General features: G+C 33.3%; 1 protein-coding gene across 2 annotated transcripts in view; it reads right to left on the reverse strand.

The window, feature by feature from the left end:
• KIF18A (kinesin family member 18A) overlaps window positions 1–20,515 on the reverse strand; it is a 70,640-nt gene that overhangs the window by 42,558 nt on the left and 7,567 nt on the right. For both annotated transcript variants that reach the window (XM_081154196.1, XM_081154197.1), the window contains exons 2-10: window positions 18,394–18,766; window positions 15,891–16,048; window positions 12,935–13,039; window positions 12,386–12,496; window positions 10,745–10,942; window positions 8,253–8,429; window positions 6,805–6,879; window positions 6,480–6,592; window positions 2,622–2,784 (exon numbers count right to left, since the gene is read on the reverse strand). In XM_081154196.1, coding sequence (XP_081010322.1) covers window positions 2,622–2,784; window positions 6,480–6,592; window positions 6,805–6,879; window positions 8,253–8,429; window positions 10,745–10,942; window positions 12,386–12,496; window positions 12,935–13,039; window positions 15,891–16,048; window positions 18,394–18,718 — 1,425 coding nt within the window. In that variant the 5' untranslated portion in view covers window positions 18,719–18,766. The remainder of the gene's footprint in view (window positions 1–2,621; window positions 2,785–6,479; window positions 6,593–6,804; window positions 6,880–8,252; window positions 8,430–10,744; window positions 10,943–12,385; window positions 12,497–12,934; window positions 13,040–15,890; window positions 16,049–18,393; window positions 18,767–20,515) is intronic.

A 20,515-nucleotide genomic window follows, 5' to 3' on the forward strand; every position in this document is an offset into this window, starting at 1 on the left:
TCGGGCAAGCTTGTCCTGCACAAGTGAAACTTTGTACCCTCTGTACTCTGGTTTCACCTTCCCCACAGCATCTGGCAACCACCATTCTACTCTCTACTTCTGAGCTGGACTATTTTAAATTTTTCATATAAATGGTATCAGGTAGACTATGTCCTTCTGTGTCTGGCCTATTTCACTTAGCATGTCCTACAGGTTCATCTATGTTGTTACAAATGGCAGGATTTTCCTCCTCTTTTTATTTTTTTTTAAAGCTAAATGATATTCTATTGTTGTATACTTAAAAATTGCTAAGAGGATAGATCTTATGTTAATTGTTATTAAAATAATACTAGTAATTATAAAGAGGATGGGAGGAAGCTTTAGTAGGCAATGTATAGTCTTATGGCACAGACTGCGGTGATGGTTTCAATACTGTATACAACTTGATGGTTGAAACCATCAAGAGTTTTTTTGAATGTCTGTCATACACTGAAAAATTGGTTTTAAAAAAAAGGCATTTTTAATAAGATAATAATAAATGTATACTCGGTAAATAAATTACTAATTTTGGTAACATAGTTTAATAGGTGATAAACTGGTACTAAGGATACACTGATAAATATTTCATGATTAATTTCTTAGTATATCACATCTTTACTATTATATAGGCTGAGAAAAAACTGAAATACTAGTTTTTTAAAGCACTGTTTAAAATTTGACAGCTTTCAGACATTAAAAAATGTAAAAAATTTTATATAAAATTGTTATTTCTGGGAAGGTAAAAAAAGAAGAAAACACACTTGGGGTGGTGGTCTAACAGGACTTGGAAGTTATAAGAGGAAGTTTTTTAATAAGTAATACATGAATGTATTTCATACAATAGCTGTGTAATTAAATTACATACATACATAAAAAATAAAATTAACCTGATCCTCAATGAACACTAAAACTGAGGCAAGTAATTATCTAGTATTTTCAAAATGCTTATTTTTCTGATCTTTGGTGACCTGGCTCTGCACACGTCCAGGTATACAATTTTATTTTTATCATGCTTAGAACTTATGTTACTTGAATTTACAACTTACTAGTCCTAAAAAATTCTGAGCCTTAAATTTTACATATTAGTTTCCCCTTTTGCACTAATATATCTACTTCAGAATATCTATTAGATAAATGCATGAAATTTTTGTCTACCCTTTTGTTCACATTTGCTATCTTTTTATCTTGTGATTTCCTCAGATCTCCCAGTTCCGTAATTCTCTCTTTAGCTATATCTAACATGCAAAAAGCATAGGGATAAGAGCACAGGCTCTGGAATCAGCTTTCTTGAGTTCATATCATAGCTCTGACACCTATGAGCTCTGTGACCTTGGGCAAAATGAATTCTATGTGCCTTGTTTCCTTAATTGTGCCTTAATTGTGAGGATAATATAATGTATTTCCTAAAATTTTCTGAGAATTAAATGAGTTAGTATAAAGTGCTTAAAACATTGTATTGTATCTATAAAGCAAATTTTTAAAATTTCATTAAATAGATCTTTAATTTCTTGGCATTTCATTTTTTTTGGCATTTCATTTCGTTTTCTTCTTCCAACATGAATGTTTTTTATCTTTGGTTCAATTATTGTTAATTATTTTTGATGACCTCATTTATAGTTTTTGTCAGATTGCTCTATTATCTGATTTAGGGTATTCTGTTATATTTGCTAAGTCTGCTGATATGCTTATGACAGAATGTTCCACCATATGTTTGGAATTTTGGACAGTAAGTTCTCATCGGTAGTTTGAGTTGAGGGTCTGTTTCATGAGGCTCATTTTGCATTGCTTCTGCCCAGTTTCCCATAGATTATCACTGGTCTGATACCATTTTCTATGCTAATTTCTCACCTTAGAAATTTGCTAAAGAAAACACAAGGACTGTAAAAATGAAAATCTCAAATTCTCTGAAAAGTATATCTATAGTGAAAGTCTTCCAATGACACTTTTTTTCCGTATCCCAGGCTTGGTTCCTTGTCTTCTTCTGCTAGTTGGTAAGATATTTTTTCCCGGTGTACTTTCAATACGAAGGGTGCGAGTCTCTCATGTTCCCAGCTCTATGTTGTGACTGTCATTTCTAACTCCCTGTCTCCCTTGTGTCCATTACCTAAGTAGTGTATATCAAAGACAAGGTAGTAAAAGTGGTTTGTGTGTGAGGAGGGAGGGCAGTGTACTACTGCATTAAATAAAATCAACTAAAAGTTGGTCTGCTGTTTTTAGCATCACACCATGGAAATTCTAACAATGTCAGTGATAAAATATTCTTCCCTGGGAAAAAAATCTGCCATTGGTCTAGTTGTAAACTATTGCCTGCATCTGGGGTAGACTGCACCCGCTGTACCACCTTTGGTACTCAACTCTCCTTGAGTGTTTTAACTTCATTCATGTTAGGCATTTCATCATCCCTTATAGAAGCAAGCTGCCACTGATTTTCTTTCCTGTACATTTAACTATGTCTTTAGAACAATGTTTGCTGCACTTCCTCCAGAACTTCCAGGTGGTTGTAGAGAATGGGCGATTCAGTAACACTGCCTATCAAATTTCTAGAATAGGAAGTTCCCATGTTTTTACATTGTCTAAAATTTAAATTAAAAGTTGTTAAATACCTTTTCTACTTTGTCTTCAGAGCACATCATTTCTATTTGTTTATGGCACTGCTGTTGATAAAATGACTTAAGTTCATTTTCTTTAAGTAACATTTCCAACTTCAGATATTCTTGCCTAATCTCTTCTCGATTCTGGAACAAGCAGTTTAGAATTTCTTGAAATCTACAAACAATAAAACACATTAGGGAATCCCACTAATTTTGTGCTAGATGAGAGTTTACTTAATGAAATTCATGAACAAAAGATATAACACTCAGAATGAGACGTGATGATAAATGGCAAATTGGTTAAAGTTAATGTTTTCTATTAAATGACAAAAATGTTTGGAAAAGGTTATTAACTATTTTTACTATCCTGGTTTTCTCTCCTTTAAGAAAATTCATGTTGTTAAAGATATAAGTATTATAAGGCCTCTGTTATTAGTCATACACTGTATTTTGCTTAACAAAAATAAAATATTTATTTGTAGGAAAAGTGTGATAATCTGGACCTGTACTATCCCAATTCATAAGGCCCTAAAAGCAACACAGTACTGTGTGTTGTTTTGGTTTTGGCTTACTGTGAAGAAATAAGCAGTGGGTGGCATAATCATATGGTGCCCCCATTGCCCCCTAGGGAAAGTGAGATAGCCAGGTTTTCGCTTCAGAACTTGTTAGAGTGAAAACACACCATAAGGTTAGGGACCCCCTACAGCCTGGCTAAGAATCAGTGACACTGGCCATGACCCAACACATCCAAGTTTACAATGTGGTAAACCTAGAAAAGCCACTCTAGTGTTTCCTTAAAAGGGCAATGTAAATTTAGAGAATCAAAGTTGGGGAGTTTGACCCATACCTCCTCCAAATGCATAAAGAACTCAAGCTGAAAAACTCCTCTGAAAGCCCTACAATGACCCTGCAGTCCCACATCCTCTGGGTCAACAGGATATTTGTCACAGCAATACTGTAATTTTATAAAAACATATTCACACTGTTACATCGTAGATCAGCTCTGAGCTACAGCAACAGTATAAACAGTACAAATAAGCACATACAGGCAAAGCTCTCAAAGAAAAATTAACTGTGAAGCCTTTAAAATAAAACTGTAACAAAGTATGTGCACTTAAAAATAAATGTTCTTTGGCCAAATTTTATATATATTTGTAAAGATCTGTGGTAAAAACACTGCCAATTTACGTCAGTAGCTCTTAATGAAACTCTGTTGGGAATGAATATAAACCACAATAATTGACTTTACTGCTGTTCTGTCAAACTGATAAATATTTCATAGGAAGTATATACAGACATTGCAATTTCGTTGTATTATATTACAACAACGCTAATGCCAGTAAATGAATTGGTAAGTTATCTTTAGGTTAAAGCCAAAGATAATTTCTTAGTTTTTCTTTAACATTTTATACAAGGACATAGTTAAATATTTGTCAATTTTGTAATGTTGTGGTGCAGACTTATTTCCATTAGCAGTGTTTAGTGATTAGGATGAAAGGAAGGGAATTAGTATCAAAGGTTGCTAGAGAGCTCCTTAACCACCCCCAAACTATCATTTTAAAAGTCATTTAATACATTTAAGTAACTAGAAAACAAAAATCTTTGTTAATTTTAGATGATATATGATGAGTATGAAACTTACAGAATTTTCTTGGTATAGTCATGGTGAAGTTTTATAATTACTCTGCATACAGAACAACTATTTCCTTTTTGAATATTATCTTTCCAAATAACTTTGAGGAACATTAAATACTGCATATTCTTCCCTTTATCTATCTAAACTTCATAAACATGTTACTTTTTTAATTTATTTTTTTTAATCCTCACCTAAGGATCTATTTTTTCTTTCTGTTGCTTTGCAGAAAGAGTGGAAGGGAGAGAGAGACAGAGAGAGAAAGAGAGAGAGAGACAGAGAAAGAGAGAGAGAGAGAGAGAGAGAAACATCGATGTGAGAAAGATGTATCAATGGGCTGGGGATTGAGCCTGCAGCCAAGGTACGTGCCCTTAGCCGGAATCAAGCCCAGGACCCTTCAATTTTTAGGCTTACCCTCTACCCACGGAGCAAAAACCAGCTAGGGCAATATGTTACTTTTTTTAAAAGACACTTTGCAAATTCATGACATTGAAAAAGTTCTATGTAACAGTGTGATTGATATGATGAAAGTTATTTCACAAATTTCTTTCAGGAGATAGTTACTTTTGAGGGAAGAATGGCAAAGGCGATAGACTATATCATTCTATCATTACCTTCTTTATAAGTACAAGTAAATTATTTAACATGTTGCATGATTTAAAATTCAAAGTTTTTATTGTTGGTTAAGTCAGGTTGAAATGTGAAAAATACCCAAATAAATGCTTATTTCATAGCTCAGGCCATCTCCCTCCTGAGTCATTTTAACAGAAGGAAAGGTTCTACAATCGCAAGCCATCAGCTCTAGAACTCTACTATTCGTAAGGTGTTAAGTGGTAACCAGATCTGGTTAAGTAGTGCTAAGCAATTCCATGCAAGCAATGACTAAATCTGAGCAGTTGGTGACTTCTTTAATTTTCAAGAAACTTGCATCAACATAACTGGTTGCATGAGGAACAATCCCACATTTGATTAACAAATAAAAATAATAACCAAATTACTACTAATATATCAGTTAAAAGCTTTCTTTGATAAGACTAAGTGAATAATGAGGAATCACTTTTACTTATTTTTTAAAAGATACTACAAAATTGGTGTGATATAACAAAAAACATCATAAGGCTAATATAACAATTTTATTTTTACAATGGGTTGTTATCTGCATTAACAGAAAATAATTTAAACACTTGAGAAAATCTTGTTTGAACAGAGCTCTTATACTATAACAATATATAGACTACCTATGCTATATGAAAAACAGATTCATTGTCATTGATAGAAATAACTGTTTAATTCTTATGATATTTGAGAAATAGTATAGTAAGGGAGCAAAAGGATTAAGATTTGAAAGAGATGATTTTTATAGTTCTTACTCTTATCTGCCAATGAGAAAACAATACCCCACTTCAAATTTCAAAGGGTAGTTGTAATGGTCAGATGAAATTAATATGGCCCTAAAATTCATTAAAAACTATAAAGCCATCTACAAAAATAAAGTGTTATTTATAATCATTAGAGGTACTTATCTTAATTAACATCTGGGGTCAATTGAGGCAGAAAAAAATATATATTTTTTCTAATCAAGGGTATTTTATGTAAATTCAATATACAAATCCAATTTTAAAAAGGTGTTGTACCTGAAACTAAGTTGAGGTGACTGTTGATTACTCTTCCTTTCACCTGAATGTGTCCCCCGAAATTTATTTTGAAACCTAACACTTGAGGTGAGGCCTTTGGAAGGTGATTAGGTCTTGAGGGCAGAGAGCCTGTGGATGGGATTAGTGCCCTCCCTCTCTTCTGGCGACGTGAAGATTCAAGTAGTAAACAACTTGTAAGAAGGCCAGCACCCAACCATGCTGGCACCCTGATCTTGGACTTCTAGCCTTCAATATATATATTTTTTTGTTATAAGCCACCCAATCTGTGGCATTTTGTTATAGTAGCTCGAATGGACTAAGACAACTGAGAAGAAAAATAAGAACCCACTAAAAACTAATTTCACAGGTGGCATAAGTGGCGTTACCTTCTCCATATTATACCTAAGTTCTAGTTCTCACTGTCTGTATAATTACAACTAAAATTAATTGATCTCCAAAGTGTAAAATATAAAATATCAGTGACTTCCTGAATTCAGTTGAGAATATATATATATAAACATACTTATATAACAAATAACAAAATATTTGACAAAATTCCAAAACAATAAAAACTTCAAAATGAGATCTTAATATCAATTTTACCTTTCAATTTCTTTTTTTTGAGGGTTTGAAACCATTAACTTTGCTTTGCTATTTTCATCAATAAAGCCCTTCTGTTCTTCATAGACTTTTAGTTTTTCTTTCAACATTAAAATCTAGTAGAGAGAAACACTAGTTAAAATACAAAAGAAATTATTTGTCTCTTTTATACATGGCCACAGAAGAATTTAGCCATGAAAAATAATTGAACAAGCTGGATTCAAATGTAATAGAAAAACATGCCAAATTTTTTGACAATAAAGACTGCAGAGTCCCATAAATGAGAAACTGAGGGGTATTAGTATAACAAAGTAAAGAGTAGACATACCTCTTTCTTCTGATCATTACAGATCTTCACATACTGAGTTATATGATTGTCAAGGTGAAGAACATTGCTCTTCAACTGTTAAAAGATAGAAATTATGATTATATAATAACCACACACACACACACACACACACACACACATATATATGAGCAAAATGGCATTATATGCTCATTAATTCAGTTCTATGAATTCAGAATTTGTGGCGAGTACAATCATGAGATAGGCATGATCAATTATACTCATGTTTAAAATCTAGACCACATGAATAATGTAAATTATTACCACCTGAGAAAATATATTTTTAAGAAGTAGCAAAGCATTCATTTTCTTTTTCCTTTGACTTCTGAGAAATCCAGAGGTAATTTTGAGATCCATCCATTTGTAAGTTCAACTAGTGTTTAATGAGTTATTACATTTTATCCTTTATATATAGTATGGGCCCCTTGGCAGCTATGGACTAGTGGAGAGAACATTAAACATAGAAGTCCAAATACTTGGTTCTGAGGTCCTGCTCACCTCTCACTTAAATGACATAGAATTCAGTACTTATAACTGAGCATGGGATCCCTCAACTGTAAAGTAGAGCTAAAAACGCCTTCCACAATGGGTTGGTGTGAGGACTACATGAAAAAAGTGTAAAAAACCTTTGTATATCCATATTCTACAACTTTTAGCAACTATTTATATAAATAGTATATGAACATTTCTCTAAGGGTCCAATAATGCACTCATGTTCATTCAATGAGAGTAGCAGAAGGGTAAGTGGGAAGAGAAGTTATCATACCAGTTCAACTCCAGGTCTTTTCAAACCCTGAGATCCTGTGATTTTAAACATATATTATGATTGACTTACATATTTTTTTAATTACCCCAAAATATTTGCAAAAATACTGACCTAACAAATCATTATCTTGCTGGAGCTACAGACTGGTTCCATCAATATCATAAATGTAGAAATAAATGATTTTTAAAAGGCTATTTACTTTATAAACTGTGGCAGAAAGTATATCTATTATATAGATGAAGTAACTGAGGCTTAGAGAAATGAACTAACATGTCCAAGGTTGTCAGGTAGAAAGTGTTGGTGCTAGGCTAAAGCAGAATGTCACCCTTGGCTGCCACAAATGTGTTAAAGCCCTGACCAATTATTCCTGGGCGCCATCAAAATATCATGCGCCATGACGTGGAAAAGGTTGGGGAAAAAGGCACTAAAGTGCCCTAGCTCCCAAAAGACTAAATAATTGTTATCTATTAAATATGTATAATAAAGATCCTAAATGGTTTAATTATCTAAGTTAATGTTCAATTAATCCTAACTGTAAAAATATTTCTAACACTGTTTCTTAAGTCATTAGTAGAAATACAACTCTATATTAATATTTTGTTAGAATTATAAAAATAATATGCACCTAATGTCCTTACAACAAAAACAGAGTAAACACACTTACAGAAGATTTAATGTCCTTTGCACGATTCGCATACTTAAGAGTGTTATATGTGTCATCGTAGCTCATAGAGGAAGGACTAATAGCAGCTATCATTATAGTTTGACAGTTGCCTCCAAGAGAATCCTTTAACAAGCGAGTGAGCTTACTATTTCTGTAAGGAATATGCTGATTCTTCCTCTGAAAAAACAAAAAAAGAATTCTTATGTCATTTTTCACATTTAAATGCAAACCTGCTACCACTTCACTTTAAGAACATAAGTACTGCCCAACTTTGCCCAGACTTATGATATAAATGGGAATCTAAATGATTATAATGAATCTTATTAGACTATGCAGTGAACATATAAAACAAATATCCTATTTAAAGATTATATCTCTGAATGAATATGAACTTTAGATAATAATAAAATATCCATATTGGTTCATTAGTTGTAATAAGTGTACCATACTAATGTGCAATGTTAACATGGGAAACTGAGGTGGGGTGTATTTAACAACATTTTTCTCAATTTTCTTAGCAACTTTTCTGCATCTAAAACTATTTAAAAACAAAATGTCTATTTAAAAATATCTCCATCTGCGCCCAGCCTACATGGCTCAGCGGTTGAGCATCGACCTAGGATCCAGGAGATAGAGGTTTGATTCCCAGTCAGGGAACATGCCCAGGTTGTGGGCTTTATCCCCAGGAGGGGGCGTGCAGGAGGCAGCCGATCAATGACTCTCATCATTAGAGTTTCTATCCCTCTCCCTTATTCTCTCTGAAATCAATAAAGACATATTTAAAAAATAAAATAAAATATCTCCATTTTTTTAAAGAAATTAAAATACATGAGTAATATATGCTCTAAACTAGGGGTGGGGAACCTTTTTTCTGCCAAGGACAACTGGGATATTTATAACATCATTCGAAGGCCATACAAAATTATTAACTTAACAATTATCTATGACAAAAGCTCCTAGATTTATTGACTTTCGAGTCCTGCCTGTGGTTGCCTTGGCAGGGCCAGACCAAATGATTTCAAGGGCCATATACAGCCTAAGGGCTGGATGCCCCCCACCCCTGCTCTAAACAAATATACTAGAGGAATAGTAAGAATTCTGCATGGCAGAGCTGCTTCTCTCTTACCATCTAAGATGGGTACAAAACAAATTATAATTTGATAGATAGTGCATTGGAAAGCATAACACAGTTCCAAGAGAACTTAATTTTTCTAGGTTTTCTTTTACTTAAAAGATACAGTTCTGACTTTAATAAATTTTCCAAGACACACCACTGCTATATAAAAAGAGAGCATTATAATGTTAAGCTAAAAGCAATCTTATGTTATCCAATGTAAATCTTTCGTATTACAGAAGAGGAAAACTGAGCTAAGTAAAAAGTGAAATGACTTGCCTCAGGTCACACGGCTGATAATTCAGAGCTAGAAATGGGCCCTACGCCTCCCAGCTCCTAGTAGTACTGTGCTGTCCATAGCAGCAGTCTTTCCCAAACTGTAGGATGTGCATTGCTGCTACTTGAAATAATTTTACATGTACAAGACATGCATTAAAGACTGACTCTAAATGACTCTACAGGAGTCAATTATTAAAAATTAAGTAAGTATGAAAAAAATGCTATAGTTTAAGTTTAGAAATCAGTCGCTATACCATGCTATCTGCTTACATGTTTGAAATTTTAACTTAGAATATAAAAGTCAAATTGCTTTTGCAATCTTCAAGTGATTTCAGTAAGTTACCTATTTTAAAAAGGGTCCTCAAATCATTTTAAAATACTTCATATTAAATCAAAATGCAACATTTTAAAGAGTTTAACAGTAATTTTCTTAAAGCTTTTGAGCCTGCTTTGAATGTAAATTAAATGACTGTATTTTAAGTTTTAAAAAAAGTCAGTTTTTACAAATACAGAAATTGTCAAATATGCTGTGTTCTAGTAGGCACTTCTGGCGTATAGTAGATGTAAAATATTTTAAATGCCCCACAGGCATCTAGTCAACATTATCCTATTAGGTAATTACTTACATTTTATATATTAAGTCCCTCTTCCTCTCTAAGGAAAATCAACACTCTTTAATATTTAACCCAATTTTACAGCACATAAAAATACTAACCAGAACAGATTTAATTTTTCTAAAATGTGTTTTGTGTCTTCATGCCAATTCAATTATCATGCTTGCTGTGTAGTGATCATTTAAAAATCAAGTTCAAAATAAGTAATGAGAAAGTACCATAAAATATTAACTATGAATCTTACATTCAATACTTTTCATTCAACAAATTCTGGTTATAAAACTTGAAAATTAAAAAAAATACAGAACCATAGCTTTATTTGATATATTAGGCTCTCTAAAGACCTTGTTCTGCATATAAAAATTATTGAAATACTCTTGAAATTTGATTAATAGACCTTCAAAATAAAATTACATTAAACAGTATCTTTCTAGAAATTATACATACTATATTTCAACATATTCAAATAAATACACAGTACCTACCTTTGTATCTGCCAAAGCATTGATGACATTCCCAAGAGCTAGAAGTGATCGATTAATATTTGTGCCTTCTATAAACCGGGTCCCTTTTGCACTGGTAGTACTGGCTCTTTCAGACCCTGCCAGGTCAATGAGTGACATCTTGGCAATTCGGACATTTTGATCAATACTTGCTGTTTTGTCTTGTTGTCGCAAATAAATCTTTTGAAATTACAGAATAGAGAAAATGATGAGAGGATTTAACAAAATTAAAAGGGAAATGTACAGTTTATTTTTAAAAGAGCATGAAATCAAAATTATTTTCATTTAAAAAGCAAACCAGACAAGGTATAATCTGACTTGGCTGATATCCAACGGTACCAGAAGTAATTACCAAAGTTGAGAAAAACTGGAAAATAAAATGTGTACCAGAGGACAAATAAGTCTGGGCCAGAAAGAACGTCAAAAAGGTTACCATTTGTGTTCTGGTAACCCTTGAATTAGAACATGGAATTATCAGAGAAGGTGGTGGCGCACAGGTCCTCTAGAAATAATGTTTCGAAGAGAAAACCAAAGGCAGTGGTCAGAATGCTTTGCATATCTGAAGGGACAATTCCTAGAGGGAAGCTGAATTTGAATGTTGACCCAAATCAAGGAGTAAATTTACTCCATTTCCCCAACTGTTGTGTGTAATTATAATTTAAAAAATGAAATATATCATAAAGAATACTAGCCATGTTCAACGGTCCATTAGAATAAAGCATAACTTATTCAACTATTTTAAGCTACTTTGTTCTTTAACTGAAATAAATTTGGTGGCAAACTAAAAAGATACTGAGAAGGTTAGCTATTACTCCATTATGAAAGCCTTTCGCTAAATTGTCTTACAAAGCAGGGTCTAAGACATTTTGGAAAACTCCGTGTCACAGATTAACATTTCTCTCAAGAATACTGATAAAAGAAGAGTCAGTGGTAAGAAGAGAAGAAATTAATAAAATTTTGTGGGCTGGAAACTTTCTGAATGACTTGATTGCCTCAGATATGAATTCCTTCAACTGTAACAATTTCTATAAAATGAGTTCTACACAGCATAATCCAGAATAAAGCTACATAATCATTTGGTTTAATAGGACTAGTAACTGTAAAAAATAATATCTAACCTATGCTTTAGCTTTTTCTAGAATTATATTCCTAAAAGTACTGTATCAACAGAATTGCACTTCCTTAAGGAATGTAACTACTTTATATGGTCACTATGATGAAATATTTTGAAAAGTGAATCAGTATCTCCACAATTCATTGGTTCTGTAAATCTAGATCTATAAAGAGAAAGTCTGCTCTGCATATAAGATTATGTTTTAGAAATACTAAATATTTTCACCAACTTAAAGGAAAAAAAATCAGGAAAGAAACACCTCCAACACTTCTACATTTTTTTAATCTTATATCTTTAAACAGGTAAAATTTACATTTCTGATTTACATCATCTCAATTCAAAATATTCTTGATAGAATCTTCTCAAAGCTGCAAAGTAAAGAAAGAGCAGAGAAATACAGAAGGCCATAGATGAAAAAATTTTTCTGTATGTGTGAAAATTACCATCCATGAACTTGGCTTGTTTATTTTAAATTCAACTTTAAGGGTGATAGTCTAGTGGCCTGTTACCTGGAAAACAGCATGAGAACGAGAAGATGTAGCATTCATATCAGTAGGATGTTGTGTCCTGTTTTTGTTTCCACTATCCAATAACTGTAAAATTTCCTCTGAGGACTTGGGCTAGAGAAGTTTAAAAAAATATATGCAAATTAACCACCTGTCTTTAAATTTTTTAACGCACTTTCAACAATCAAGAAAACTTTTAAAGGTAAGAAAATGCTTTCTATAATTTAAATCCCATTAAATATTGACTGTATATCATTTGCTTTGTTCTTTGGTGTTACATGAGGAATAAAAGATAAAATCTTGTCCTCTGAAGAGAGAAAATATAAATGTATTAAACAGAATAATACATGATATTTAAATGTTCATGTGTATTTTTAAAAGAAAAGCTCATTTAATTATTTCAAGGAAAATAAAATAAGACTGAAGATATACCCTGATTATTTAAATTTAGCACTTCATTATTTTTCTTCCTTCTCAAGCAAAATGAAAAATAAGTAAATGGCTAAACAACCACACTTGCTATTTGAACAAGGAAAAAGTTTATAAACATACCTGATGTAAAGTTAAGCCCTGAACAACTACCCCTTTTTGGGCATCTTCCCGGACAGCAAGGGGCCCTGAATTTACCAGGAGGTCACGAATCTGTTCATTATATACCTTTAAATTAAAAACAAACAAACAAACAAACAAAAACTGCTTTAGGATTTATGTTAAAACAACAGTGATAACAGCACATGCAAGCATACACTGCTGATTTAAGTTTATACTAGAGTTTCATCTTAAAGACAAATAGCAGCTCATTTAGTTCTTCTCATTCCTTCTATTTCATGTAGCCATTAATTTTCTACCATCTGAGAGAACAGAGCGTTTAATTACCTAGGTTTGAAATTGAAATTTAAAGGCAGAGTCATGATACCCTCACCCCATAATTCCTAACTTGATGACTTCAGTGAAACAGAAATAAGGTAGTTGGAATTACCTTTCCCTATTTCCTGGAAATAGACAGGACACATGGTATTGGGAAATTCTAGTGGACCTGAAATGTAAGTTATATGGAGGTGGCACGATTCGCACCAGAGAAGATATATTATTTCATGATGCCCAAGTAGCCCAATCTTTTGAAATTTTACAGCTCTAAAGGTAAAGAAAACCTATACTCAAGAATGTACAGTACTTCATTTATCCTTCAATTATATTAATTTTAATATGTAGTTCTTAATGATAAATTCCACAAAGGAACTCCCTCCCTCCATTTAAATGATGAGGGAACTAAGGCTCTAAAAGATTAAGCGATTTGTCCATGGCCATAGCAGAGCAGGGATTGAAGCCCAAATATCCTCACTCTACCGCATGGTATTGAATACACATCTGTATTTATGTCTCTGACATTTTTTATAGTGATTTCTGTAAGTAATGTATAGAAATAGTATTACTGATCTAATTTTATGAATTAACTGAAGATACTAAATTTTTTAGTTTCTAACCAAATGACAACTACAACTGACATTTTCATGTTCTAATAAATAGCCCATAGTGACAATTCACTGCTAGTAAAAATTTTTACAATGAATGATAACCATTTTTAAACATAATAAACTCTTTAAAGAGGTAAAATGTCAAGAGATACTTTTTTGGTTCTCATTTTTCTGAAGCAGTAGTCACTTTTCCAATGTTTCCCCTTACCCACTTAAATCATACAAAAAATACAATTAGAACAATCACTCTCAAGCTAGTTTATGCTTTAGAACCACCTGGGAGCTTTTTAAAAACATAGATGCCTCGGCCACAATCCAGACCTATTAAATTAAAATGTCCAGGGGTTGAGGCTCAGGCATGTCTATTTTTAAAAAGCTCCATTGCCAATTCTGGTGCACAACCCAAGTGGAAAACCATTAGATTAGACATCGCCTTACCAATAATAAAATGAAAGTAGATTAAAAGAAAGGAAAAACAATTAAAAACATTATAAAAATAACCAAACTTCAAATTTCTCCCAGTTATGAAGGGACCTAAGGAAGAAATAATGAATACTGCCATGCTCTTTTCTAATTATGTTCAGAACATTTCTTTTCAGTGCTTAACTATAGGAAATGAGTTTTACTTCTCTTTTATCTTCAAGTCCCATAGACTAAGAAGAAAATTTTTTAGCAACATACATAGTCTTAATGAATTTTTGAAATGTAGGAACTTAACTACAAGATATCAATAAAAGAGCTATGATTAGTAGAATTTTCTCTCTGACACCACAAGTGAATGGGCAGTAAAATCAGGAATTTATGTTTCTGCACTGGTTTCTGAAACACGATATGAATGCAAAGTTAGAATGCCTGGACTTAGTTATGATTTGTTGAATGTCAGCTATTGGTAAGAGGGTAGGAGGCCTCCAGGAACAATGGGGTATATCAAAAGGACCCAAGAGACAGCATGAAAGAGCCTTGTCTGGCCAAATCTGGCACAATTTCAGCATACAAATAAATAATTACAGAAAGGGATTATAATCTATTGAATAATGTTAAGAATTCCATGAGTCCACACTGATACAATAAAGAGAAGCTCTTCCTTACTGTAGACAGCCAATAAATAAATGTAGAATAAATGAAGGAATTTAAAAATCATGATCTACCATCATGATAATTGATTCAAACGTGAATCATCAATGGATGATAATACTAATGCATGAAAGTTTGAGTAAGAGGATATTTATATTTTCTCCCTACAAGGTACTTTTTAATTATAAAAGGTAAAGTAGTATCTTGACAGTGCAGAAACTTCGCAGGCACCAGCAGAATGACATTGATCAAAGTTAACATAGCTAGTAATGAGACTAACTAACCACATAAGTCTCTTAATATGACATCATAGGAACACAAAGTCACTTCTGTGGTATTTCTGCCAGTGCATAACCCAAATCTAATTGTGAGGAACCCAAACTAAGGGTTTTAAGACAAAACCCTGTCTATAAAGACAAAGAAATCTAGATTAAAGAGGCTAAAGAGATATGACAACTGAATGCAACTAAAGATCTCAGATTTTCTTTTCCAATAAAGGGGATATTAGAATCACTAGCAAACTCTCATTAAGATCTATAGATTAGATAACTATGTGTTATTGTTAATTTCCTGATATTTATAACTATTCAGTGGTTATTTAAGGAAATTTCCTGTTTCTAGAAGTCCATAACTTCAGCGGTTTAGAAAAAAGAAATAGCTACACACACATACAGAGAGAGAAAGCAAAGGTAGTAAAATGTTAACATATGGGGAATCTGGGTAAAAGGTATCTGGAAGTTCTTCGTGCTAATCTTGCTACTTTTCTGTAAGATAGAAATTATGCAAGATAAAATACTTAACAGAAAAAGTAAGATGTATCACAGGAACTTAAGACCAAAATTTTAAATATTATATATTCATGAGAAAATTCCTGTATGATAATGTGACTAGACCATGGAACTTTAAGAAAAACTTCTCAATACTACTGATTAATTTAAAGAATGATATTGCCAACTTACCTCCAGATAAGATACTGCGGTACTACATATTTTCTCTTCTTTAATCTCATCCATGGATTTGTAAAGGTCTAACAAGGTTAGGTACATCACTCCAGGTTCAGTGGCTGATCCTAGCATCGTGTGGGTCTTCCCAGCTCCGGTGGCACCATATGCAAGTACTGGATTTTTATGGAAAGAGATCATAACTCTTTGTTATGACATATAGTTACTATATCCACTGTCTAGTAGGTAGTTCCGTCTGGATATGCTGAACAGTAACTTTAAACCCAACGGAGAGATCCAAAATTAATTTATAGTCTTACCTTGAAAACCTTCAATGTTAGCACAAATTAACTCTTACTCCTATATTCTCTGTTCTGATTAATGGAACCATCATCCACTGTCCAGACCCCTCCCTCACCCCAATGCCTGCTCCCACTCTTTACAAATTTTAAGTAATCAATTATTAGTCTCCCTAGTAGTCTTGATCTTCCTTAATCCATCCCATGGAATCTGTACAGTTATTTTTACGAAAAGTAAAGTCTGAATATGTTAAACCTTTTTAATAGTTCCACAGTCCTACATGAGAAAATTAGAATTCCTGGTCTTGGAATATTATTAGGCATTCTAAGAGAGAGGGCCCTGTTATCGCTCTAGCCTATTTCTCTCTAGATACACTAGATTATTTGAAGTTCTCTGCAAGTGCTGTTCCCTTTCTACTCTACTGCCTTTGTCCTGGAAAGTTCCTCTATTTAATCCAACTAGAAAACTTCATCTATTCTAAATATTCAGCACAGATGTCACTTTCCCATGCCTTCCCTGACAGTCTTAGGCAGAAACGTCTACTCCCTCATTTGAGCCCTCAGTATATGCCACACATCCTTCTATTTTGGCACATATCACACTATATTTCCAACTGTGAGCTCCACCAAGGCAGAGGCCAGGTGTCCTTCGCACCTAGCAAACCACCTGGCACAAAGCAGGCACTCAATACAAGTTTGCTGAATCAATGGGTTCTAGATAGAAACCATTTATAAAACTCTTTTTTAAATTTAAAACAAACAAAAATGTTTGTTTTAGGCAAATTATTTCGTTTTCAAGATTCTATCCAGTAACACATAAAAGCGATGTGTTCTGTCTTCAAATGCAAAAAAAAAGTCCACGTATAGCAACTACCCATCACAATATTCAGTTAAGGCAGTAATTCCTCATATTATTACTGGTGAGAATATTTTTATAAGTTAAATCTCTCTGCTAAGCTAAATGTAACAAACTACAAAATTACTTTTCAGTAGAATGAATTAACTGATGTATGTTTCATTTTGTTCTATTTTATGTAAGCCCACAGTACATCAAGAAGTATTAAGACAGCTGGATAAGAATATAAAGTAAAGGTAAGAAGAAACAAAAGATTCAATATTAGTTTGGCATATTTTTTTATTTGGTGTCAAAAAAATTTAAAAATCTCTAGAGAAAATACGGAGTTTCACGAATGAGGGAAAGAATATATGCTAAAAATCAGAATCATCACAGTTATAATCAATAAACCACATTCCATTCTTGCTTGACCAAGAGGGTAAGTCTTCCATAATAAAACTGAGTGAGTCAGTGAAAGTCAGTGAAACATGCTATAGTTTTGGGGAGTCTTTTTTTTTTTTTTTAAATGTATCTTTATTGATTTCAGAGAGAGGAAAGGAGAGGGAGAGAGAGAGAGATAGAAACATCAATGATGAGTCATTGATCGGCTGCCTAGCCCACAACCCGGGCATGTGCCCTGACCGGGAATCGAACCCCGATCTCCTGGATCCTAGGTCGATGCTCAACCGCTGAGCCACACCTGGCCAGGCAGTTTTGGGGAGTCTTAAAGAAAATGTCATAAATTGTGGTAATTCTAAAACTAAGATATGAATAATGATGTCAAGCGCCTCCTAAGTATGGAAATAACTGGTCTTTTGGATATATCTCCAGGAAATCAAGATGGTTGTTTTGAAAGGCAAATTATTATAGGTCTATCAAGGGCACTAGACATGCTTTTTTGGCTGAAGATATGCTAACAGAGCACTTGAAACCCAATTAACTTGGACTTTTAACATTTTTATTTCAAGACAGTGAAAAAAAAAAAAATAGTGCCGTAAAGAAAACGCCAAGTGTTCAAAAATGTCTGACTACTCCACTGGGATAGACAGTTGTACGGGTAAGCAGTGGAACTACCTACAAACAGAAATTGTGAGAAATCTGGCATCAATTATAAGAAGCATGTGGTGTCATAACAAATTGGACGATTGTCTCTAGGGAACATAGTACGACCATGAAAGAGAAAATTTCACAAATGATATATGTTATATAGGATAACTAAGTTTCAAATAAAGTTTACATTTACAGTGAAAGTCTACTGAATTCAATAATTTTTAGCAAACATGGACCTTAAAATTGATTATATTTAGAGCAAAAGGCCAAGTAGATGTCCCTTCTAATGTAAAGCTAAAATCAGACAGGAAAATTAAACCCCAACTGAAATAATTACCTGTGCAATTATATCCATTCAAAAAACTCCGAAGAATTGGCTTCGTAGTGTGTTCAAAAACTTCCAATTGAGTTGAAGTTTCATCAAAAACAGCATCAAATACAAATTTAAGATCCTTATTTTGTCTCTTTGTAATATCTCGATTTCCAGTTTTCTTTCCACGGAAAAAACTGATTTCTTGCTGTTTGGGATCAAAAACTAGAATATGCTTATCCACAACATGGGCCACTTTATGAAATCCAGCTGCCTTTTCCTTTGTGTTCTCAGGACGCACTCGAACAACTACTTTCATGTGGTGACACAGGTCTTCCTCAGTTACAGACATTGTGGATTATCTTGATACCTTTGTTTATATGAAAACCTAAATACTTCTCTAAAATGCAAACAAAAACCAAAGTATTAATATTAGTCCTCATGTATGCAAAATGACTGGCATGTAGTATTCATTTTAAAAAGGTGTTAATTCTGTTCCACTCACCTGGTAAGTGTTATGGGCAATATACATACAGTTGACTGTTGAACAACATGGGTTTGTACCGTATGGGTCCACTTACACGCGGGTTTTTGAAAATAAATACTGTAAATGTATTTTCTCTTCCTTATGATTTTCTTAGTAACATTTTTTCTTTATCTTACTTTAAGAATATAGTACATGATACATACAAAATATGTATTGACTGTTTATATTATTAATAAGGCTTCTAGTCAACAGTAGGCTATTAGTAAAGTTTTGGGAGAGTCAAAGGTTATATGTGAAATAAGTCAGACAGAAGTTAGAAACCGTATGATTTCACTCATATGTGGGATATAAAACTGAAAGCAACAAATGAAAAAACAAGAAAAACAAACAAAAACTCACAGACAGACAACAGTATGGTGATTACCAGAGGAAAGGGGGAGGGTAAAGGGTAAAGGCAGTCAAATATATGGTGATGGAAGATTTGACTTTGGGAGGTGGGCACATAATGCAATATACAGATGAAGTATCATAGAACTGTACACTTGAAACCTATATAATCTTATTAACCAATGTCACCCAATAAATTTAATTTTTTTTAAAAAGTTATACCTAAATTCTGAACGGCCTTGGGAGTGGAGAAGTGCCCCTAACCTCTGTTTTGTTCAAGGGTCAAGTGTGTGTGTATATACACACATTTGTTTGTTTATTTATATATTTTACTCCTTGGTTCAAAAGCTTCCAGTGGTTCTTCATTTTATTCAGAGTACAAGTTGAAGTTCTTTAATGGCCAACACTTTTCACTTCAAGTTTTATTGTTCACCCCTTTGCTCACTCCATTCCAGCAAATACACCAAGCGCCCCAGTAGGGTCTGTTAGCCATTCTCTCTATTGCCAACTACATAGTCAATTCCTTCACTCCTTTCGAGGCCTTTCTCTACTGTTGTCCTCCTGTCTACCCTCATTAAAATTGCCAAACCAATTCCTAATCACTCTTATACTGCTCTATTTTTCCCCCAAAGCATTTACTGTCTCAGAATGTATGTATGTGCATATATATATATATATATATATATATATATATAGTTTTTTACTTATTTATGAGCTTATTTTTCTCTCTTCCAGTTAAACTAGAAACTCTTCAACCGTGTGTATTTTTTAAATTTGTTTTGCTTATTATGTGTTCCAAGACCATTAAACAGTGCCTGTCACATGGTAGATACTCTATAAATATTTGATGAATAAATTAGTGAATACTAAAAGGTGGTTTTTTTTTGGTCATAACTTTTAGATTTTAGATTATTTTCTAGATTGTAGAGGGTCCCACATTATTGAGTTTTGTTAGTTTCCCTTTACTTTTCTTGCTATTGTGAGGCAGTCATGGAGTCAGACCGTAATTTTTAAACCTGCCAGCATTGATGTACCCTAAACTTGCATCATTATAGAGCAGCAACTAGGATTTATATTCAGAGACTAGGGTCCCTGAATAAACCATGGGTATATACCATCTCTATCACCTTCATATCTGGGCTAATCGATGAATCCTTGAAATTATTTTTAACACAATGGGTCTCTGAGACACAGGTAGAGACAAGCCTAGTTGTATCAATTTCCACTGCCCAGAAGCTTACAGCCAAGATTACTTTTACTAAAAATAGTTCACAA

The sequence above is a fragment of the Miniopterus schreibersii genome (genome assembly GCF_964146895.1).
Source record: "Miniopterus schreibersii genome assembly, chromosome: 12".
Taxonomy (NCBI): Eukaryota; Metazoa; Chordata; class Mammalia; order Chiroptera; family Miniopteridae; genus Miniopterus; species Miniopterus schreibersii.